This window comes from Triticum urartu, chromosome 5, assembly GCF_003073215.2.
Source record: "Triticum urartu cultivar G1812 chromosome 5, Tu2.1, whole genome shotgun sequence".
Classification (NCBI taxonomy): Eukaryota; Viridiplantae; Streptophyta; class Magnoliopsida; order Poales; family Poaceae; genus Triticum; species Triticum urartu.
Window position 1 is genome coordinate 46,807,162 of NC_053026.1, and position 25,631 is coordinate 46,832,792.

At 41.5% G+C, this 25,631-nt stretch overlaps 1 protein-coding gene across 3 annotated transcripts; it reads left to right on the forward strand.

Moving 5' to 3' along the window:
* Window positions 1–20,206: 20,206 nt before the first annotated feature.
* On the forward strand, window positions 20,207–25,354 carry LOC125507791 (nuclear transcription factor Y subunit A-7-like). 3 transcript variants are annotated; one of them, XM_048672290.1, is made up of 6 exons: window positions 20,207–20,422; window positions 20,912–21,069; window positions 22,454–22,608; window positions 23,680–23,754; window positions 23,964–24,128; window positions 24,828–25,354. In XM_048672290.1, the coding sequence occupies exons 2-6, from the start codon at window positions 21,042–21,044 to the stop codon at window positions 25,038–25,040; spliced, it is 636 nt and encodes a 211-aa protein (XP_048528247.1). In that variant the 5' UTR covers window positions 20,207–20,422; window positions 20,912–21,041; the 3' UTR covers window positions 25,041–25,354. The 3 variants fall into 3 exon arrangements, with proteins under 3 accessions (XP_048528247.1, XP_048528246.1, XP_048528248.1); XM_048672289.1 differs by having other exon boundaries at window positions 20,210–20,422; window positions 20,907–21,069; XM_048672291.1 differs by having other exon boundaries at window positions 20,211–20,422; window positions 20,907–21,069; window positions 23,683–23,754.
* The last annotated feature ends 277 nt before the right edge of the window (window positions 25,355–25,631 follow it).

The following is a 25,631-nucleotide window of genomic DNA, read 5'->3' on the forward strand; positions in this document are numbered from 1 at the left end:
CATTTCTCCGATTTGGGTTCGAGCTTATCAGGTTGAAGCTTTTTCACATAAGCATCGCAGCCCCAAACTTTAAGAAACGACAACTTTGGTTTCTTGCCAAACCACAGTTCATAAGGCGTCGTCTCAACGGATTTCGATGGTGCCCTATTTAACGTGAATGCAGCCGTCTCTAAAGCATAACCCCAAAATGATAGCGGTAAATCTGTAAGGGACATCATAGATCGCACCATATCAAGTAAAGTACGATTACGATGTTCGGATACACCATTACGCTGTGGTGTTCCGGGTGGCATGAGTTGCGAAACTATTCCGCATTGTTTCAAATGTACACCAAACTCGTAACTCAAATATTCTCCTCCACGATCAGATCATAGAAACTTTATTTTCTTGTTACGATGATTTTCCACTTCACTCTGAAATTCTTTGAACTTTTCAAATGTTTCAGACTTATGTTTCATTAAGTAGATATAACCATATCTGCTTAAATCATCTGTGAAGGTGAGAAAATAACGATATCCGCCACGAGCCTCAATATTCATTGGACCACATACATCAGTATGTATGATTTCCAATAAATCTGTTGCTCTCTCCATAGTACCGGAGAACGGCGTTTTGGTCATCTTGCCCATAAGGCACGGTTCGCAAGTGCCAAGTGATTCATAATCAAGTGGCTCCAAAAGTCCATCAGTATGGAGTTTCTTCATGCGCTTTACACCGATATGACCTAAATGGCAGTGCCACAAATAATTTGCACTATCATTATCAACTCTGCGTCTTTTGGCTTCAACATTATGAATATGTGTGTCACTACTATCGAGATTCAATAAGAATAGACCATTCTTCAAGGGTGCATGACCATAAAAGATATTACTCATATAAATAGAACAACCATTATTCTCTAATTTAAATGAATAACCGTCTCGCATCAAACAAGATCCAGATATAATGTTCATGCTCAACGCTGGCACCAAATAACAATTATTCAGGTCTAATACTAATCCCGAAGGTAGATGTAGAGGTAGCGTGCCGACCGCGATCACATCGAATTTGGAACCATTTCCCACGTGCATCGTCACCTCGTCCTTAGCTAATCTTCGCTTAATCCGTAGTCCCTGTTTCGAGTTGCAAATATTAGCAACAGAACCAGTATCAAATACCCAGGTGCTACTGCGAGCATTAGTAAGGTACACATCAATAACATGTATATCACATATACCTTTGTTCACCTTGCCATCCTTCTTGTCCGCCAAATACTTGGGGCAGTTCCGCTTCCAGTGACCAGCTTGCTTGCAGTAGAAGCACTCAGTTTCAGCCTTAGGTCCAGACTTGGGTTTCTTCTCCTGAGCGGCAACTTGCTTGCCGTTCTTCTTGAAGTTCCCCTTCTTCTTCCCTTTGCCCTTTTTCTTGAAACTAGTGGTTTTGTTAACCATCAACACTTGATGCTCCTTTTTTATTTCCACCTCCGTGGTCTTTAGCATTGTGAAGAGCTCGGGAATAGTCGTGTCCATCCCTTGCATGTTATAGTTCATCACGAAGCTCTTGTAGCTTGGTGGCAGTGATTGGAGAATTCTGTCAATGACGCAATCATCCGGAAGATTAACTCCCAGTTGAATCAAGTGATTATTATACCCAGACATTTTGAGTATATGCTCACTGACAGAACTATTCTCCTCCATCTTGCAGCTATAGAACTTATTGGAGACTTCATATCTCTCAATCCGGGCATTTGCTTGAAATATTAACTTCAACTCCTGAAACATCTCATATGCTCCATGACGTTCAAAACGTCGTTGAAGACCCGGTTCTAAGCCGTAAAGCATGGCACACTGAACTATTGAGTGGTCATCAGCTTTGCTCTGCCAGGTGTTCAAAACATCTAGCGTTGCATCAGCAGCAGGCCTGGCACCCAGCGGTGCTTCCAGGACATAATTCTTCTGTGCAGCAATGAGGATAATCCTCAAGTTACGGACCCAGTCCGTGTAATTGCTACCATCATCTTTCAACTTTGCTTTCTCAAGGAACGCATTAAAATTCAATGGAACAACAGCACGAGCCATCTATCTACAACAACATAGATAAGCAAGAAACTATCAGGTACTAAGTTCATGATAAATTTAAGTTCAATTAATCAAATTATTAAAGAACTCCCACTTAGATAGACATCCCTCTAATCCTCTAAGTGATTACGTGATCCATATCAACCACACCATGTCCAATCATCACGTGAGATGGAGCAGTTTCAACAGTGAACATCAATATGTTGATCATATCTACTATATGATTCACGCTTGACCTTTCGGTCTCCGTGTTCCGAGGCCATATCTGTTATATGCTAGGCTCGTCAAGTTTAACCTGAGTATTCCGCGTGTGCAACTGTTTTGCACCCGTTGTATTTGAACGTAGAGCCTATCACACCCGATCATCACGTGGTGTCTCAGCACGAAGAACTTCTGCAACGGCGCATACTCAGGGAGAACACTTATCTTGATAATTTAGTAAGGGATCATCTTATAATGCTACCGTCAATCAAAGCAAGATAAGATGCATAAAAGATAAACATCACATGCAATCAATATAAGTGATATGATATGGCCATCATCATCTTGTGCTTGTGATCTCCATCTTCAAAGCACCGTCATGATCACCATCGTCACCGGCGCGACACCTTGATCTCCATCGTAGCATCGTTGTCGTCTCGCCGATCTTATGCTTCTATGACTATCGCTACCGCGTAGTGATAAAGTAAAGCATTACAGGGTGATTGCATTGCATACAATAAAGCGACAACCATATGGCTCCTGCCAGTTGCCGATAACTTCGGTTACAAAACATGATCATCTCATACAATAAAATTTAGCATCATGCCTTGACCATATCACATCACAACATGCCCTGCAAAAACAAGTTAGACGTCCTCTACTTTGTTGTTGCAAGTTTTACGTGGCTGCTACGGGCTTAGCAAGAACCGTTCTTACCTACGCATCAAAAACCACAACGATAGTTTGTCAAGCTGGTGCTGTTTTAACCTTCGCAAGGAGCGGGTGTAGCCATACTCGGTTCAACTAAAGTTGGAGAAACTGACACCCGCCAGCCACCTGTGTGCAAAGCATGTCGGTAGAACCAGTCTCGCGTAAGCGTACGCGTAATGTCGGTCCGGGCCGCTTCAATCCAACAATACCACCGAACCAAAGTACGACATGCTGGTAAGCAGTATGACTTATATCGCCCACAACTCACTTGTGTTCTACTCGTGCACAACATCAACGCATAAAACCAGGCTCTGATGCCACTGTTGGGGAATGTAGTAATTTCAAAAAAAATTCTACGCACACGCAAGATCATGGTGATGCATAGCAACGAGAGGGGAGAGTGTTGTCTACGTACCCTCGTAGACCGGCAACGGAAGCATTGACGCAACGTAGAGGAAGTAGTCGTACGTCTTCCCGATCCGACCGATCAAGCACCGAAACTACGGCACCTCCGAGTTCGAGCACACGTTCAGCTCGATGACGATCCCCGGACTCCGATCCAGCAAAGTGTCGGGGATGAGTTCCGTCAGCACGACGGCGTGGTGATGATCTTGATGTTCTACCATCGCAGGGCTTCGCCTAAGCACCGCTACAATATTATCGAGGATTATCGTGAAGGGGGGCACCGCACACGGCTAAGAGATCGATCATGAAGATCAACTTGTGTGTCTATGGGGTGCCCCCCACCCCCATATATAAAGGAGTGGAGGGGGAGGCCGGCCGGCCCTAGCTAGGTGCGCCAGGAGGAGGAGTCCTCCTCCTAGTAGGAGTAGGACTCCCCTCTTTCCTACTCCTACTAGGAGGGGGAAAGGAAGGGGGAGAGGGAGAAGGAAAGGGGGGCGCCGCCCCCCCCCCCTCTCCTAGTCCAATTCAGACCAGAGGGGGAGGGGGCGCGCGGCCCACCCTGGCCGCCCCTCTCTCTCCACTAAGGCCCATAAGGCCCATTACATCTCCCGGGGGGTTCCGGTAACCCTGCGGCACTCCGGTTTTCTCCGAAATCACCCGGAACACTTCCGGTGTCCGAATATAGTCGTCCAATATATCAATCTTTATGTCTCGACCATTTCGAGACTCCTCGTCATGTCCGTGATCACATCCGGGACTCCGAACAACCTTTGGTACATCAAAATATATAAACTCATAATGAAACTGTCATCGTAACCTTAAGCGTGCGGACCCTACGGGTTCGAGAATAATGTAGACATGACGGAGACATGTCTCCGGTCAATAACCAATAGCGGAACCTAGATGCTCATATTGGCTCCCACATATTCTACGAAGATCTTTATCGGTCAGACCACATAACAACATATGTTGTTCCCTTTGTCATCGGTATGTTACTTGCCTGAGATTCGATCGTCGGTATCTCAATACCTAATCCAATCTCGTTACCGGCAAGTCTTTACTCATTCCATAATACATCACCTCGCAACCAACTTATTAGTTGCAGTGCTTGCAAGGCTTAGGTGATGTGTATTACCGAGAGGGCCCAGAGATACCTCTCCGACAATCGGAGTGACAAATCCTAATCTCGAAATACGCCAACCCAACATGTACCTTCGGAGACACCTGTAATGCTCCTTTATAATCACCCAGTTACGTTGTGACGTTTGGTAGCACCCAAAGTGTTCCTCCGGCAAACGGGAGTTGCATAATCTCATAGTCATAGGAACATGTATAAGTCATGAAGAAAGCAATAGCAACATACTAAACGATCAAGTGCTAAGCTAACGAAATGGGTCAAGTCAATCACATCATTTCTCCTAATGATGTGATCCCGCTAATCAAATGACAACTCATGTCTATGGTCAGGAAACATAACCATCTTTGATTAACGAGCTAGTCAAGTAGAGGCATACTAGTGACACTATGTTTGTCTATGTTTTCACACAAGTATTATGTTTCCGGTTAATACAATTCTAGTATGAATAATAAACATTTATCATGATATAAGGAAATAAATAATAACTTTATTATTGCCTCTAGGGCATATTTCCTTCAGTTCACCCTCGGGGCTGAGGGTATGTACCAGTATAGCTATGTGTTTGATCTCTCTCTCTCATGTTCTTGATTTGGCACGATCTTGATGTATCGCGAGCTTTGCTATTATAGTTGGATCTTATGTTTCTTCTCCCCCTCTACTCTCTTGTAATGGATTGAGTTTCCCCTTTGAAGTTATCTTATCGGATTGAGTCTTTAAAGATTTGAGAACACTTGATGTATGTCTTGTCGTGCGTATCTGTGGTGACAATGGGATATCACGTGATTCACTTGATGTATGTTTTGGTGATCAACTTGCGGGTTCCGCCCATGAACCTATGCATAGGGGTTGGCACACGTTTTCGTCATGACTCTCCGGTAGAAACTTTGGGGCACTCTTTGAGGTCCTATGTGTTGGTTGAATAGATGAATCTGAGATTGTGTGATGCATATCGTATAATCATACCCACGGATACTTGAGGCGACATTGGAGTATCTATGTGAAATTAGGGTTTTGGTTGATTTGTATCTTAAGGTGTTATTCTAGTACGAACTCTGGGGCTGTTTGTGACACTTATAGGAATAGCCCAATGGATTGATTGGAAAGAATAACTTTGAGGTGGTTTCATACCCTACCATAATCTCTTCGTTTGTTCTCCGCTATTGGTTACTTTGGAGTGACTCTTTGTTGCATGTTGAGGGATAGTTATATGATCCAATTATGTTATTATTGTTGAGAGAACTTGCACTAGTGAAAGTATGAACCCTAGGCCTTGTTCCCTAGCATTGCAATACCATTTACGCTCACTTTTATCATTAGTTACCTTGCTGTTTTTATATTTTTAGATTACAAAAACCTATATCTACTATCTATTTTGCACTTGTATCACCATCTCTTCGCCAAACTAGTGTACCTATACAATTTACCATTGTATTGGGTGTGTTGGGGACACAAGAGACTCTTTGTTATTTGGTTGCAGGGTTGCTTGAGAGAGACCATCTTCATCCTACGTCTCCCACGGATTGATAAACCTTAGGTCATCCACTTGAGGGAAATTTGTTATTGTCCTACAAACCTCTACACTTGGAGGCCCAACAACGTCTACAAGAAGGTTGTGTAGTAGACATCAAGCTCTTTTCTGGCGCCGTTGCCGGGGAGGCTAGGTAAGCGGCACTCACACCCCGTCAACTAAGCTCTTTTCTGGCGCCGTTGCCGGGGAGGTTAGTGCTTGAAGGTATATCTTTAGATCTTGCAATCGAATCTTTTTATTTCTTGTTTAGTTTAGTTTATAAAAGAAAACTACAAAAAATGGAATTAAGTTTGCCACATATGCTTCACCTTTTTAATATCTTTCGTGAGTATGATGGAAAGGAATATTGTGCCGAAGTGTTAGAAGAAGAATGCATTAAAATGTTTGGCACTAAATCTTTGAATGATGAGCATGATTGCAATGTTGTTAGTATGAACTCCTTGAATATCCATAGTACTAATGATGATTGCACTAGTTATGATGAAAATGTCTCCTATAAACATGTCAATTTTTGTGGAGTACATTGGGTTTGCAAGTACACACCAAATAGGGAAGATAGATATTGCAAGAGGCATAAGTATTTAGAAACTAAATTGTTGCAAGAAAGTCTTGATGTGAGTGCTGAAAATTTAAAATATCTTTACCGTACTTGTTAACTTTGCAATGAACATGGTCATTTAAATATCAAATGCAAATTGTTTCATGACCGAATCGTGTCCAAAAATTGTGATGACTTGATTTCCCTTTCACATTATAATGAACTTAGTTTGCTTTTGGGTTATGAAGAAATGAAACGTCAAAACTAAGCATATTCCAGAATATAACCTTGAGAAATTCCTCGATATTGATCTAGAGGAAATTTATATGTATTGTGCGGTGAATTGCATTGAAAATCCTTATATTGCCAATTAGATAAAGAAAAGAAAACAAATAGAAGATGAAGAGAATACTAACGAAAGGGAAGAGACTTCCCAATATCCTCCTATTATTTCTTATGATGAATTAGGTAACGAAGAGGAGCCTTATATTCAACCAATCTCATTAATAAGGAGCTCCAAAAAGAGGATTGAACCCACACATGAGGTGAAGAAGAAGAAAAGAAAAAGGAAGAGAGGTAAAAAGGTATCCCTCCCAAATAATGTTGCTCCTATTATTGTTGTGCCTCATGAAAATGAATCAAAGATAATGGTGGAAGATGATGCACTTGATGATGATCTCGTTATGCCAATTGCTTGTTGTGATGATTATGATTGGGAAGATTATGATACTTCTTATGATCTTAAAAATCTTTTTGGCACTTGCTTGAAATATGACAATTCCTATACTATTGGTACTATCCATACTATTAATGATGAGAGTGATTCTACTTATGATATGAAAGGCCCAAGCTTGGGGAAGCTATGTTTGATGAGGATGACATATTTGAGAATATATTTGCTGCAATTAATGTTTGTCCCAAGCTTGGGGATGATATGTTTAATAATGATGATATTTTTAGCCTCCCAAGTTTTGATATGCAAATTTGTTATGATGATAGCATGCCTTCTACCTATGATGATTATATTGATGAAAGTGGGTTTGGAAGAGTGTCAACTTTAGGAAGTAATGATCCCACTATTTTGGAGGATGTTGAATCTTATAATATTTATGAAAGTGGATTTGGAGAGGTCATGACTTTATTTAGTGATGTATCCACTATTTCGGAAGAAGTTTCAATTGATTATGATGAGAACAAAGTTGCTACTTATGATGATTATTGCGATGAAACTTATGCTACAAAAAGTAGTGATGATTATATTTATAAAACTTTTCATGATTATGATTACCCTTTCTCTGAACATTACTCTTTTAATGTGTAAACAATTTGTAGTATTCAAGTCTCTTATGATACTCCCACTATTCCGAATGAGAAGAATTTTGCTTATGTGGAGAGTAATAAATATTCTATACTTGTAGATCATGGAAAGAATGTTTTAGGTGCTGGTTATATTGTTGAATTCATTCATGATGCTACTGAAAATTATTATGAGGGAGGAATATATGCTTGTAGGAATTGCAATAATATCAAGTTTCCTCTCTATGTGCTTAAAGTTTTGAAGTTATGCTTGTTTTGCCTTCCTATGCTAGTTAATTATTGTTCCCATAAGTTGTTTGCTCACAAAATCCCTATGCATAGGAAGTGGGTTAGACTTAACAGTGCTAGCCATATTCTTCATGATGCTCTCTTTATGTTTCAGTTCCTATCTTTTATGTGAGCATCATTGAAATCATCATGCCTAGCTAGGGGCGTTAAACGATAGCGCTTGTTGGGAGGCAACCCAACTTTATTTTAATTTCTTGCTTTTTGGTTCTGTTTAGGAATAAATAATCCATATAGCTTCTGTTTAGATGTGGTTTTGTGTTTTAATTAGTGTTTGTGTCAAGTAGAACCTTTGGGAAGACTTGGGTGAAGTCTTTATGATCATGCTGTAAAAAACAGAAACTTTAGTGCTCACGAGATTAGCTAAAACTTTTTACTGGAGAGTGATATTTAGTTGATTATTTTGGCAGATGATTACTAGACAAATTCCTCAGGTCCACCAATTTATTTTAGAATTTTTGGAGTTTCAGAAGTTTACGTTTGTTACAGATTACTACAGACTGTTCGTTTTTGACAGATTCTGTTTTCATTGTGTTGCTTGCTTATTTTGATGAATCTATGGCTAGTAAAATAGTTTATAAACCATAGAGAAGTTGGAATACAGTAGGTTTAACACAAATACAAATAAAGAATGAGTTCATTACAGTACCTTGAAGTGGTGTTTTGTTTTCTTTCGCTAACGGAGCTCATGAGTTTTCTGTTAAGTTTTGTGTTGTGAAGTTTTCAAGTTTTGGGTAAAGATTCGATGGACTATGGAACAAGGAGTGGCAAGAGCCTAAGCTTGGGGATGCCCAAGGCACCCCAAGGTAATATTCAAGGACAACCAAGAGCCTAAGCTTGCGAATGCCCCAGATGGCATCCCCTCTTTCGTCTACTTCCATCGGTAACTTTACGTGGAGCTATATTTTTATTCACCACATGATATGTGTTTTGCTTGGAGCGTCATTTTATTTTCTTTAGCTTTGCTTGCTGCTTGAATAAGATACCAAGATCTGAAATTATTAAATGGAAGAGTCTTCACATAGTTGCATAATTATTCGACTACTCATTGATCTTCACTTATATCTTTCGGAGTAGTTTGTCGTTTGCTCTAGTGCTTCACTTATATCTTTTAGAGCACAATGATGGTTTTATTTTGAAGAAATAGATGAACTCTCATGCTTCACTTATATTATTTTGAGAGTCTTAAATAGCATGGTAATGTGCTTAATCCTAATATGCTAGGTATTCAAGACTAGTAAAAACTTTCTTATGAGTGTGTTGAATACTAAGAAAAGTTTGATGCTTGATGATTGTTTTGAGATATGGAGGTGATAATATCAAAGTCGTGCTAGTTGAGTAGTTGTGAATTTGAAGAATGCTTATGTTTAAGTTTGCAAGTCACGTAGCATGCACGTATGGTAAACGTTATGTAACAAATTTGAAACATGAGATGTTCTTTGATTGTCTTCCTTATGAGTGGCGATCGGGGACGAGCGATGGTCTTTTTCTACCAATCTATCCCCCTAGGAGCATGCGCGTAGTGCTTTGGTTTTGATGACTTGTAGATTTTTGCAATAAGTATGTGAGTTCTTTATGACTAATGTTGAGTCCATGGATTATACGCACTCTACCCTTCCATCATTGCTAGCCTCTTCGGTACCGTGCATTGCCCTTTCTCACATCGAGAGTTGGTGCAAACTTCGCCGGTGCATCCAAACCCCGTGATACGATATGCTCTTTCACACATAAACCTCCTTATATCTTCCTCAAAACAGCCACCATACCTACCTATTATGTCATTTCCATAGCCATTCCGAGATATATTGCCATGCAACTTTCCACCATTCCGTTTGTCATGACACATTCATCATTGTCATATTGCTAGCATGATCATGTAGTTGACATAGTATTTGTGGCAAAGCCACCATTCATAATTCTTTCATACATGTCACTCTTGATTCATTTCATATCCCGGTACACCGCCGGAGGCATTCATATAGAGTTATACTTTGTTCTAGTATCGAGTTGTAATCATTGAGTGGTAAATAAATAGAAGTGTGATGATCATCATTCAATAGAGCATTGTCCCAAAAAAAAGAGAAAGGCCAAAAAAAAGAAGGCCCAAATAAATAAATAAATAAGGGGGCAATGCTACTATCCTTTTTCCACACTTGTGCTTCAAAGTAGCACCATAATCTTCATGATAGAGAGTCTCTTGTTTTGTCACTTTCATATACTAGTGGGAATTTATCATTATAGAACTTGGCTTGTATATTCCAATGATTGGCCTCCTCAAGTGCCCTAGGTCTTCGTGAGCAAGCAAGTTGGATGCACACCCACTTAGTTTCTTTTGTTGAGCTTTCATACATTTATAGCTCTAGTGCATCTGTTGCATGGCAATCCCTACTCCTTGCATTAACATCAATCGATGGGCATCTCCATAGCCCATTGATTAGCCTCGTTGATGTGAGATCTTCTCCTTTTTTGTCTTCTCCACATAACCCCCATCATCATATTCTATTCCACCCATAGTGCTATATCCATGGCTCACGCTCATGTATTGCGTGAAGGTTTATAAAGTTTGAGATTATTAAAGTATGAAACAATTGCTTGGCTTGTCATCGGGGTTGTGCATGATGAGAGCATTCTTGTGTGGCAAAAATGGAGCATGACTAAACTATATGATTTTGTAGGGATGAACTTTCTTTGGCCATGTTATTTTGAGAAGACATAATTGCTTAGTTAGTATGCTTGAAGTATTATTACTTTTATGTCAATATGAACTTTTATCTTGAATCTTTCGGATCTGAATATTCACACCACAATTAAGCAGAATTACATTGAAATTATGCCAACTAGCATTCCACATCAAAAATTATCTTTTTTATCATTTACCTACTCGAGGACGAGCAGGAATTAAGCTTGGGGATGCTTGATACGTCTCCAACGTATCTATAATTTTGTATTGCTCCATGCTATATTATTTACTGTTTTGGGCAATATCGGGCTTTACTTTCCACTTTTATATTACTTTTGGGACTAACCTATTAACCGGAGGCCCAGCCTAGATTTGCTGTTTTTTGCCTATTTCAGTATTTCGAAGAAAAGGAATATCAAACGGAGTCGAAACGGAATGAAATCAACTGGAGAAGTTATTTTTGGAAGGAAAGCTACCGGAAAAGCTTGGAGTGCAAGTCGGGAGAGAAGGGAGGTGGCCACGAGGGTGGGGGGCGCGCCCCCTGCCTCGTGGGCCCCCCAAAGCTCCACCGACGTACTTCTTTCACCCATATATACCCATATACCCTAAAACTTCCAGAACAAAATAGATTGGGAGTTCCGCCGGCGCAAGCCTCTATAGCCACCAAAAGTCAATCGGGACCCTGTTCCGGCACCCTGCCGGAGGGGGGATCCCTCACCTGTGGCCATCTTCATCATCCCGGCGCTCTCCATGACGAGGAGGGAGTAGTTCACCCTCGGGGCTGAGGGTATGTACCAGTATAGTTATGTGTTTGATCTCTCTCTCTCTCTCGTGTTCTTGATTTCGCACAATCTTGATGTATCGCGAGCTTTGCTATTATAGTTGGATCTTATGTTTCTTCTTCCCCTCTACTCTCTTGTAATGGATTGAGTTTCCCCTTTGAAGTTATCTTATCGGATTGAGCCTTTAAAGATTTGAGAACACTTGATGTGTGTCTTATCGTGCGTATCTGTGGTGACAATGGGATATCACGTGATTCACTTGATGTATGTTTTGGTGATCAACTTGCAGGTTCCTCCCATGAACCTATGCATAGGGTTTGGCACACGTTTTCGTCATGATTCTCCGGTAGAAACTTTGGGGCACTATTTGAGGTCCTATGTGTTGGTTGAATAGATGAATCTGAGATTGTGTGATGCATATCGTATAATCATACCCACGGATACTTGAGGCGACATTGGAGTATCTAGGTGACATTAGGGTTTTGGTTGATTTGTATCTTAAGGTGTTATTCTAGTACGAACTCTAGGGATGTTTGTGACACTTATAGGAATAGCCCAATGGATTGATTGGAAAGAATAACTTTGAGGTGGTTTCATACCCTACCATAATCTCTTCGTTTGTTCTCCGCTATTAGTGACTTTGGAGTGACTCTTTGTTGCATGTTGAGGGATATTTATATGATCCAATTATGTTATTATTGTTGAGAGAACTTGCACTAGTGAAAGTATGAACCCTAGGCCTTGTTTCCTAGCATTGCAATACCGTTTACGCTCACTTTTATCATTAGTTACCTTGCTGTTTTTATATTTTTAGATTACAAAAACCTATATCTACTATCTATTTTGCACTTGTATCACCATCTCTTCGTCGAACTAGTGCACCTATACAATTTACCATTGTATTGGGTGTGTTGGGGACACAAGAGACTCTTTGTTATTTGGTTGCAGGGTTGCTTGAGAGAGACCATCTTCATCCTACGCCTCCCACGGATTGATAAACCTTAGGTCATCCACTTGAGGGAAATTTGCTACTGTCCTACAAACCTCTGCACTTGGAGGCCTAACAACGTCTACAAGAAGGTTGTGTAGTAGACATCAAGCTCTTTTCTGGCGCCGCTGCCGGGGAGGCTAGGTAAGCGGCACTCACACCCCGTCAACTAAGCTCTTTTCTGGCGTCGTTGCCGGGGAGGTTAGTGCTTGAAGGTATATCTTTAGATCTTGCAATCAAATCTTTTTGTTTCTTGTTTTAGCACTAGTTTAGTTTATAAAAGAAAACTACAAAAAAATGGAATTAAGTTTGCCACATATTCTTCACCTTTTTAATATCTTTCGTGGGTATGATGGAAAGGAAAATTGTGCCGAAGTGTTAGAAGAAGAATGCATTAAAATGTTTGGCACTAAATCTTTGAATGATGAGCATGATTGCAATGTTGTTAGTATGAACTCCTTGAATATCCATAGTACTAATGATGATTGCACTAGTTATGATGAAAATGTCTCCTATAAACATGTCAATTTTTGTGGAGTACATTGGGTTTGCAAGTACACACCAAATAGGGAAGATAGATATTGCAAGAGGCATAATTATTTAGAAACTAAATTGTTTCAAGAAAGTCTTGATGTGAGTGCTGAAAATTTAAAATATCTTTACCGTACTTGTGAACTTTGCAATGAACATGGTCATTTAAATATCAAATGCAAATTGTTTCATGACCGAATCGTGTCCAAAAATTGTGATGACCTTAGGTAATCCACTTGAGGGAAATTTGCTACTGTCCTACAAACCTGTGCACTTGGAGGCCCAACAACATCTACAAGAAGAAGGTTGTGTAGTAGACATCAATGACATCCTCAGTAGCCTTGAACTTGATGGATTCCTCAGGTGATTGTTCATCTAGCACAAGAGGTAGGTGCTCTCTTTGCGAGCCATTACTTTCATCGAACCACACATCTAGAGTTTCAACAACCTTGTGGTGAACATTGTTGAAGACTCTGTAGGTGTGCGTGTACTTTCCGTAACCAAGCATAAAACCTTCATGTGCTTTCGGTGCAAATTTAGAACTGTGATGAGGATCTCTAATCCAACATTTAGCACCAAAGACTTTGAAATAACTCACATTGGGTTTCTTGTCAGTGAGGAGTTCATATGCAGTCTTCTTGAAGAATTTGTGAAGATATACCCTGTTGATGATGTGACACACAGTATCAATTGCCTCAATCTAGAAACGACGAGGCGTCTTGTACTCATCAAGCATAGTGTGAGCTATCTCAACAAGAGTCCTGTTCTTGCACTCCACGACGCCAATCTGCTGAGGAGTATAAGGAGCAGATAACTCATGAGTAATACCAAGTTCATCAAGATAGTCATCATGACCAGAATTCTTGAACTCAGTTCCATTGTCACTTCTGATGTGCTTCATCTTCACACCAAAGTTGGTTGAAGCCCTCAAGGAAAATCGTTTGAAGACTTCCTGCACCTCATGTTTGTAAGTGACAATATGCACCCATGTGTAACGAGAGTAATCATCAACAATAACAAAGCCATATAGAGATGCATCATTTGTAACTGTTGAATAATGATTAGGACCAAAGAGATCCATGTGAAGCAATTCAAATGGTCGAGTGGTAGTCATGATAGTCTTCGCTGGATGTTTGGCCTTGGTCATCTTTCCAGCTTCACAGGCTCCGCACAAGTGATCCTTGAGGAATTTGACATTCTCAATGCCAATGACATGCTTCTTCCTTGCGAGCGTGTGCAGATTCCTCATGCCTGCATGAACTAGTCGTCGATGCCATAGCCAGCCTTTTGAAGCTTTTGCAAGTAGACATATATCTGGTTGTGGTCCTGTAGAGAAATCAACAATATACAGATCTCCTCTCCTAAAGCCTTCGAAGATTTTGGAGTTGTCAGCTTCCATAATCACAACACAACGATACTTGCCAAAGATAACAACCATATTAAGATCACAAAGCATTGAGACTGACATGAGGTTGTATCCTAAGGACTCGACAAGCATGACTTTGTCCATGTGTCGATCCTTTGAAATCGCAACCTTACCTAGACCCAATACCTTGCTTTTTTCCTTTGTCAGCGAAGATGATATGCTTCAGATGCGATGGAGATAAGGGAACATCCATCAATAGGTTCTTGTCACCGGTCATGTGATTTGTACATCCACTATCGAGGACCCACTCATTGGCTTTGGGTTGATCATCCTGCAGATGAATTAGTGCAGCTTGCGAACTCATGTACTTCATCAGTGAAGAATATGACATCAATTTCATCAGATCAATTTCATCAAGCAATAAAACAGATAAAGCAGTATGAGGACGTGAGAAATGAGGATTCATTTCTTCATGATTAGCATGCGTCCTTTCAGGCATTTTCAGGTCTCCAGCAAATTCTTCAAATGATTAAGTTCGCTTGGAGACCCGACCCTGCATAAGAGATTAGTTCTTTTTCTTCACCACCCACATCCGAAGGGGTGGCAAAGAGTTCATCATTCTGCAAGCTCCATAAGAAAACGGTGGCATTGAAACCAGTCCACTTCGTTTCACATGAGAGGAGTTAGGGTAAGCATATGAATAAGTAGAGAAATTCTTCGAGGGCTTATGAACATAATGGTTAGACGAATAATGCTCATATTCATATCCCTTAAATCTTCCCTGCGAAACAGAAGTGTTAGCACGATGATGTTCATATGAGAACTTTGATCCTTTTGAGGAATTTGATCCACGTGAGGAATTTGTTCTGTATGAGGACTTGGATCCATATGAAGCATTTGATCTGGGGTTTCTATTCCTCACAGGTGGTGTCATGATGACATTCACCTGAAGATTTTCAAGACACCTTTTGGGAACCCAGATTTTCTTCATAGGGGAATCGTTCCTGCAGTTAGTGCCAACATATCTAGCAAATACTTCACCATTTTGATTTTTGAACAGTTTATAGTTTGAGTCAAATGACTCATCAGAAGAATGAGGAGATTCACATGTAAAGCCAGATAAGGTAGATGGATCTACTGGAGGTCCCTTTGCAGCAACCCATGAGGTTTTGGGATACTGCTCAGGCTTCCAGTAAGTCCCATCAGCATTGAGTTTCCTTTCAAAGGCGATACCTTCTTTCCTAGGGTTCCTGTTGAGGATCTGCTTTTTAAGCACATCACAAAGAGCCCGATGCCCTTTGAGGCTTTTGTACATGCCTGTCATGTACAATTCCTTCAGCCCTGCATCATCAGTGATACTAGCATTGTCCTCAGATGAGGAATTAGTGATAGCAGAGACAAGTGAAGAATTTGTAACACTAGAAGCATTTGAACATTCAGGTGAAGAATTAGCAGCTTCTCGTTCAATGCACTTCAAACATGGAGGAACAAATTCTTCCTGAGTAGCGTTGATTTGTTGAGCAAGTAATGAATCGCGCTCCTTCTGAAGATCTTCATAACTCACTCTTAGCGTTTCAAGATCTTGCTTTCTTTGAAGAAATTCATAGGAAAGCTTCTCATGATCAGATAAGAGAGTGTTATGATGACCTTGAAGGGTGTCAAACTCAGACTGAAGTCTCTGAAGACTTTCAGCCAAAGCTTTCGACTGATTCATTTCTTCACCCAACATATCATCGCTCTTATCCAGCATGTATTGAACTTTTTCCAAAGCTCTTTGTTGTTTAGTGGCAAGGGAAGCAAGTTTGACATAATTGGGTCCAAATTCATCACCAGATTCATCATCACTTGACTCAGATAGGTAGCATTCAGTTACCTTAGCACCTTTTTCCATAAGGCATGGAAGATGATGATTCTGGTTCGAATGTCATTGCTTTGAGTGATTCCTTGAAATCCTCAAACCAAGGATCATGACGGGTTCGATGACCTTCATAGACCTCAGAGAGACGGTCCCAGATAAGCTTCGCATGATTGAGATGCATGATATTCCTGAACTGATTTTGAGACAGACAGGAGCAAATGACGTCCTTCGCCGTGAGGTTGAGAAGAGTACTTGCGAATGTCATCAGCTTACGCCATCTTGCACAGATCGGTAAGACCAATCTAAGTGACGGTCCACAGTTCGTTGTTCATCGCCATGAGGCGCTTTTTCATCATGCCCTTCCACTTGGGATAGTCGTGACCATCAAAGATGGGGCATGACACAGTCTTCATTCCTGCGGTCGACATAATTAAAACTCTAGTCAGTTAAACCAAAATCACACAGAACAAGGGAGTACCTTGCTCTGATACCAATTGAAAGTGCGTTATATCGACTAGAGGGGGGGTGAATAGGCGATTTTTATGAATTCTTCAATGAGGAATTTCAGGGTGAGGAAATTCCTAAGCGAAGAACTACTTGCAGCGAAATAAGTACCCAGATGCTAACATAACAGAACAGAAGCATGGTCATCATGATGAAATGAAAACAGACATAGAGTACCGGAAGCGTAGACACAGGATAAAACAGGATGAAGACAAACAGACTGAAGAAATTGAACTGGGGAAATTGAGAAAGTCTTCAGTCAAAGTCTTCAAACAGATATGAACAAGCACACAACACAGTAACGAGGAAATGGAAGAGTTGAGGAAATAGAACCAGTTAGCTTGGTGAAGACAATGATTTGGTAGACCAGTTCCAACTGTTGTGACAGTTGTATGTCTGGTTGGAGCGGCTAGGTATTTAAACTTGAGGAGACACAGTCCCGAACACACAGTCCTCGCCGTATTCTCCTTGAGCTAAGGTCACACAGACCTCTCCCAATCACTCGTGGTAAGTCTTCAGGTGACTTCCAAACCTTCACAAACTCGGTCACTCGGTGATCCATAATTTCCTCTTGGATGCTCTAGACCATGACGCCTAACCGTCTGGAAGATGCACAGTCTTCAAAGGTAACAAGCGTCAGATCCACGCAGGATCAATCTCTTCAGTGATGCTCAATCACTTTGGGTTTGTAGGTGTTTGGGTTTGGGTTTTCCTCACTTGATGATTTTCGCATCCTCGGAGGATGGGATGCTCTCAAATGACAAGTGTCAGTTTCTCTCGGAGCAGCCAACCAGCTAGTGGTTGTAGGGGGGCGGCTATTTATAGCCTAGGGAGCAGCCCAACATGATAAGACATAAATGTCCTTCAATGATATGACCGTTAGGTGGGTAGATATTTTGGGACAGCTGGCGCGTAGCACAGCAACGGTCGGATATTTGAGGCTCAAATTCCTCAGGGCTATCATGTTCCTCACTTGTAGGCAATCCGCACTGGCGAATTCCTAACTCCTCAGTCAGAACAAATTCCTCAGAGACCAGAAGAACTTTGTCTCTGTCACTGAAGAAATTTGACTGAACTGTATGAGATTTCCAATGGCTTCACTTGAAGGGATTGGTAGGTGTAGGATTTTGAGTTGAGCATCACATGGAAATTTTTCCTTAGTATTTCCTCGATCCCCTTTAACAGTGCGGTGTTTCCTATGACTCAAGAAGGGGAAAAACAAACTACGAAAACAAAAGTCTTCACGCTTCATGTTCCTCGAATGAATACCAAGTCTTCAGGATCACACCAATTTCTTCACTTTCAAAGTCTTTAGATAGTCTTCAGAAATCCAAAGTCTTCAGCCGAAGATATTCATTTTTAGGGGTCAACTTTCTCTGTAAATATCAAACTCCTCATAGACTTATAGACCTGTGTACACTCACAAACGCACCAGTCCCTTAACCTAGAAGTCTTTAATACACCAAAATCACTAAGGGGCACTAGATGCACTCACAGGTGGAGAAAGATTTAGAAACATATGGCCAGCCAAATATGTTTGATCATGATTTATTATTGTTGACAATTATCTCTATGATAAATGAGTTGGGAGGTGAAACATTAAGCCCCTATCTTTCTCTGTGTTCGTTGGATGTCATTTGTTCTAAAAATATGCTTTGAGTACTAGCAATCATAGAAGACTATATAATGATTGAGTATATGGAGATCTTACTTAGATTTTGCTAAATAAGTTGAATTGCAATTGTTTGGTGACTGAGAACATATATTGTCAAGTTTCAAGAGAATTCATTGTTTGAACAATAACATGCAAATTGGTTGCTACTTTAACACGATGCGTTTTATGAGAAAGAGTTGTTGTTATGATGCTAGAAAAAGTGATTAAAATTACTCCCTCCATTTTTGTATATAAGACCACTATCAAAATTTCAATTTGCAAGTATACAAGACCACTAACATTAATTGAGGCAAAATTGATGGCGTTTGCCTCGTACTAGCACCCGAGGACATTAGTATCCCTTGTGTGCATGCGGGAGTGAGGAGGTTAGCTTGCATTCCTAACATTATTAATCAATGAGGAGTAAGAGGGTTGGCTTGTTGTATGTGGGAGAGAAAAACACATTAATTAACACGACAAACAAGGTGACAAGCCAGCTTGCAACATTGACTTAGAGCAAGTACAATAGAGCTGAGTTAGCGGGCTATAAGGAATAAACTAGTATATTTCTGCTTAGTTGGAGGAAAAAGAAGAGGAGAGAGAAGGTAAGCAGGCTCTTCGTGAAGAGCCAGCTCTAGCACGTGCTCCTAGGCACTTTGTGAGAATGAAAGGTGGGCCACATAATAAAAAAGTAGTACATTCTTTTGATCTACTATTATACATATTGGCTAAAAGATGGGCTGTAAATGACATGACACTGGCTTATAGCCAGCAGCTGGCTATACTATTAACCATGCTCTTAAACATAGCATTGATTTTTACCTTGGTACCTGTAATATGAGTTTGTGGCCTTGTATACAAAAATGGATGGAGTGTCATTGATCAAACTTATGCACTATGCGCATTCACACTTCATAAATTATTTCTTTTATCATTTACCTACTCGAAGACGAGTAGGAATTAAGCTTGGGGATGCTGATACGTCTCCAATGTATCTATAATTTATGAAGTATTCATGCCATGTTTACAACAATTTTATATGGTTTTGATATGATTTGGATGAAACTAACTCGGACTGACGCTGTTTTCAGCAGAACTACAGTGGTGTATTTTTGTGTGTAGGAATCAAAATTCTTCAAATGCAGCGAAACTTTTTGACGGTTTTTTTGAAATAAAAGATGCACTAAAGCTTCATGGGAGGGGGGAAGAGCCACGAGGCACGCCCTGGTGTCTTGTGTGACCCACTCGTGGTTCATCTCCCCCGTCAAAAAAAGACAAAGTTGAACCACCATCAACTCACCTACAACAATAAACATATTTACGTGTGACGGGGTTGTTTGCCGTGTTGGTTTCGTCGGGTGTATGTAAACCACCACCAACTAATTCTATAAGATATCTTTACATGTGATGGTAGTTTTTCTGTCTCAAAATAAAAACTCATCATATATGCAATAAAAAAGATCAGGCTATTAAAGTTTTAAACAAAAACCTTGATGACCAATTGACCACTGAACAAACCCAAAGGGTTTACCGAGAGCAGGTGTCAGTTTGGAAGGTTCGGTTCAATGGCTGCAACAAGCACCCGGAAGTTTCCTTTGGTTTCCATCCGTCCACATCCATCCATCCAGTCGCCGATACATATACGAAAACACCCCTGAGAAAATCGAGAATACCCTCTTATCCTCTCTCCACCTCCCCACTCCCCTCTCTTTCGCGACGTCGTCGTCGACCCCTCTCCGCCGTACACGCCCACTCTCCACCTAAGCGCGCCAGGGAATTCTCTCGCCCGCTCGCCCCTTCGTCCCCGCCGCCGCCGTCGCCGTCGCCCTCCTCCGCGCGGAGGGGATCCGCCCGGGCCCGAACTCGACCCCTCCCGCTGGTAAGCGCCGCCGCGACGAACCCTAGCCCCGCTCCGGCCGTCCAAGTATTGTCGTCCCATCATCTGTGTCGCGGATTCGCTTGCCGCGCGGCGGAGTAGTGGTTAGCGGCTTGTTTTGGGAACAATTGGGGGTTCAACTGACTGAACCCTTGCCCCCACCCCTGCCCATGTGTCTGCGGTGGATTGATTGTGCTCTTTGCTTGCTGCGGAATTCAGTCATGGCGTGGGGCATCGATCGCGGACGCGAGCCTTGTAGTAGTAGTAGTACCTTCGCAGTAGTGGTTTTCAAATCTCAATTCACTGATGCGGTGTCGCACAATTGGCTTCCTGTATGTATACATAGGTCGCCTTGTTGCCGTGGCTTCAGTGGCCATAAACAGAAAGAAGCTTTTATTTTGTGGGGGATAAATAAACAGAAATAAGCTGTAGTGGGGTCTTGCTAGAAGCTCAGTTTTCTTTAATTTTTTCCTGTTTCCCGTTTCAGGACAGCCGTTGCAGTTTGGTCTCGGAGAAGATATCGGTGTGCTTATCTACTGCGGCATGGAATGAAGGTCTTGAGTGCCGTGTCTTTTTGCCGAGCTTGACACTAGTTGCGCTTCGCCTCGGAAAGTAACAAACCATGACTTCTGTCGCCGACGGTGTTTCAGGTATGGTTCTGTCTTAAAAAGCATGCATACGGATATGGAGACACGGACACGGCGATACGCATAAGGGTACACGGGATACGTCATTTTCCAGTAGCAGCCATTCGGGGATACGTCAAGTATATATATAAAAAGTTAAAACATGCCCTGTAATATAGAGTGGAAAAAAAAGGGGAGAAACAGAGATGAGATCAGAATACTGCCCCATTTCCATCTGTTGTCTCCTTTTCAAGTGCTCAACGGCTGAATTAATTGATCCTCTAGACCCATGCCGTTGCAACTTGCAAAATACATCAAATGCTAGTATTAGTCTATTAGAGAGTAGAGACTGGAGAAGACATGCAGCAGAGGATGCAGGTATAACTTTCACCCTCACCCATGGACGATTCGCTACTGGCGGTGGCGCTCTGAGACGCCATGCTCCCTAACATCAAGCAACAATCAAAACAGCAGCACCAGGCACCAGCATGCAAGTGAGCAGCAGCTCAAGAGCAAGCAGCAATGGCATGGCTGCATGGGGAAGCAAGCAGCAGCAACTCAACAGCAAGAAATCAAGCAAAGAGAGGAAGAGATTGAGGAGAGGCTGCTGGGGTTATCTGCTCGAGCGTGGTGCCGTCGGGAGGTCGAGTCCAGGCGGCGGCGTCGAATCCAGGGGGCAGCAGCGGTGATGCCGTTTCCGATTGCGAGCAGCGTTCCTTCCGTGGCGAGCGTGTGTGCGACCCTGCAAACTAGGGTTTGTATAGGTCCGAGGCTGTTATTTGGCTTCCCCTGTCCCCAACGTATTCCATACGTATCCTAGCTGTGTCTTTGTTTTTTTTCCTTTTCTTATTTCGGAAATCAAGGGATACTGGGGGACACGCTTATCCCGGCGTGTCCGGTCGTATCGCTGCGTCCCGCCGAATTAGACGGCAGTTTGGGAGTTTTGTCCATGCTTTGTAGCTTTTGTCACCCAGTTCTTTGCCATGTCAATTTTGAACCGTAGCAGTAGTAGTTACTAGGCAGGGCAGTGTGCCATTGGAATTTTGACCATAATTGTGATGCTTTTTATGACTCTTGGCTCATGGAATTGGAGCTTTGGTATACGTGGGAATTGGGATATTGTATTTGTAGTTGTGTACCAGCACTGAATTGTGTAGCATTACACGGTAGTATACCAGCTGTCATGTCTAATAGCTGATAAGATTACTGGACATGCTAGGATTTCATTCCTTATCTGTTGATATTATTCTGCAGTATTTGCATCGATATCAGTTGCCACATTCCATAAATGTTGACATGTTGATAATATCTACACCTTAAATTCCCAGTCGTTCCATTTTTATTAAACATACAAGGAGATCCAATCAACTATGCCTGTCTCATTTTTATGCAACAATTTCTCGTGCAGGTGATCATAGAGCTGATGAGCAGCAGAAGCAAGCTGCCGCTCAAGGGAACCAGGAAGAGGCCCCAGCTACTAGTATAGGTAGTCAGGCAATGGTGGCAACACCTTCCACAGATTATGTCACACCCTATGGCCACCAGGAAGCTTGCCATGCAATGGTATGAAACCTGTAACCTCCCATTTTTCTTCTTTATTGATTGGTACGACCACCCCTGTACACTTCTCAGATTGTAATGTCTTCCACTGAGCCCTCGTTTAAAGAAAGATCAAGGATTGGTCATAGTATTAGTTGTATTAGTTGGAGCAGTGTAATGGATACCCATAAGAATCACTATGGGTTGGTCGTTCAGTATGTATTCTTCTGCCTGACTACCTGTTCCACATTATATTGATAGGCATCAGTGTAATATTTTTTTCCTGGTTGAAGCACATTAAATCAACATTAATAAGAAATGATAAATCCCGAACTTTCGGGACTTATCAGCGTCCAATAATATTAGACGATATTGAGGTCAAAACTTGTAAAAAATGATTAGGTTAAACTTTTTTTAGAAACAATGGTTAGGTTAAACTGCATCATTTCCTTCTCGTTGAGGTGATATATGAGATTTTCTTTCCTTTTAAGGCAGACTATTTTGCTAAATTCTTAATTAGACGTGCAATGTTGATTATATCCAACAGTTTGTCTAATTCACATCTAGATGTTTTTTAAGAATGTCACATCTAAGCTCCCACAAATATATAATGCAGCAACAAGAAACCAAAAAAAAACTAGGACAAAAAATAGACCACAAACAGAGTGGAAATCAGCTTAGATGTGTCCTAGACAGACCCTATATCCAATGCCACAGTTCGCATATCACATTTCCTTGTCATACTGATTGCCCATGTCAGCTCACCGATCACATAAAACTACTTGCCTGTTGCATCAATTTCTCGCTACCTCTTCTGCATCCTAATATATTCCTCTCTGCTTCTAGCTTTAATATTTTGGTTTAGAAGATTTCTTTGTCATGGTTAAAGCAACTTATTATTTTTTTGAAATGTAGACTGAATGTGTTAAAAAGCGCTGCCATTTGTTCTAATTGAGCAAATTCCCATGCCTTCCCTGGACAGATTGTTGCCTCTTCCTTCTATTGCTTTCTTGTTATGGATTTTTATTGTATTTCATGCATGATGCTGGAGTTATTGTGCGAAATTTGTTGGCTAATCCCACATTTTCTGCTCAGCAGGGTCAAATTGCTTACCCAACTGTCGATCCATTCTATGGAAGCCTTTATGCGGCCTATGGTGGACAACCTATGGTAAGCCCTTGCTACATGGTATAGCAATATCCCTAGTATAGGCCACAAGTATACCTGTGGTTGGTATGTCTAGGCCTACATTGAATATGCCTACATAGCCGTCCTGGTTCTTAGCAAGTGAAAAGTAACTTTGCATGATCGTAGACCTTGCTATACTATTGTTACTCTATTCAAACTAGTTCAGCTCATCAAACTGGTGTGTTCTTCAGATGCACCCACCAATGGTCGGAATGCATGCAGCCGCAATACCATTGCCTACTGATGCAATTGAAGAGCCTGTGTATGTGAACGCAAAGCAATATAATGCCATATTAAGGCGGCGCCAATCTCGGGCTAAAGCAGAGTCAGAAAGGAAGCTTATCAAGGGCCGCAAGGTAAATGCCTATAAGCGTATTTACGTACTGTATAACTTGAAGTTTTTAATTAGATGTTTCTGTTTCTGATGCTTCAGTATAGTTAAGAGTTGGTCGGAAGCACAAGTGCACAACAGATAGGGCAAAATAATCAAGTGAATTCTCCATTCTACATACCCTACCTCCACTCTGAAGATCGATCTGCACCACGTTTTTACTATCGTAGGGTGAACGTCATTTCATTCTTCTGCTATATCTGTATTTCAATACACCAAGTTATCAGTGCCAACATAAAAATAGCAAGGATTTGGGAATAGAAGTCAGCTGCTACACTTTGACAATTTCTAATATGGATGAAGGCAGATTTGTGCTTCCTTTGTTCATCTGGGTAGTTACTAAGCTGGAGCGAATTGAATTCATTAGTCGCAATGTAGTAAAAGGCAACACATAAATTTCAATTTCGTGGTACTTGAATGTCTGAGTTCTCAGTTTTTAACCTCGACAGAGAGACTGGTGTTGGCATTATCTGCAAAAGCTCATTTAGGACATGCATGAACCATATACAATGTTGCCAGTGCCAATTTGCTTACAGTTCTTATTCTTGGGTAGCATGTGGGATGATTATGCTAATGTTTATTCTTTGATTGTCAAGGTTTTGCTTCGTTGTGTCCTCTTTCTGTATGTTGTTAACGAAAATTGACATGTGCCTCCATTGTGCAGCCATATCTCCACGAGTCGCGGCATCAACATGCCTTGAAAAGGGCCAGGGGAGCTGGAGGTCGGTTTCTTAACGCAAAGTCAGACGACAATGAAGAGCATTCCGATTCCAGCTCCAAAGACAAGCAGAATGGCGTTGCACCCCGCAGCAGTGGCCAATCCTCCCAATCTCCCAAAGGTGCAACTTCAGCCGATAAGTCGGGAAACCATGAATGAGATGGCTAGAAGTCCGCCGGACGCGACGATCCATGCCAACAGTTTTGTACAGTATATATATGCTAGTGAGCAAGAGAGAATCGCGCTGGCAGGTGCCGTAGGATATATCCGCTCTGCTCTATAGTAGTGATAGACGTATCGACCGTTTTTTTTTTTTTGGCAGCATTGGTCCGTGTTTGCTCGGTTTGGTTTCTACATTCTGTACAATGAGTAGATTTTTTTGTGGTTTTTGTGTTCCGGGGTTTATCCTCGGGTTCGGTCAGGAGGCTTTTGTAGTGGCTTATGAAAGAAGTATAATAGTGCTACATTGTTTCCTTTGGTGTGGATTGGTCTCTTAGCTGTGCTGCATCCTCATTCGCGGTGCAGAAAATAAAATCTGGGTATACATAATAGCTTCGCCTGCATCTTTCTTTGCCCTTGATTGCATCCGCTGCAAATGATGCTCTCATGTTTTGGTTGGATGTTGTTTCCCTGCATGATTCGGAGCCTCGTGATAAGATGTTTGCATCTCTCTGGTATATATGTTGTCCATTGAGTTCAGTTGCCTGATGATTATCAGAGTGGACTGCCGTGAACACATTTGGACCCTGG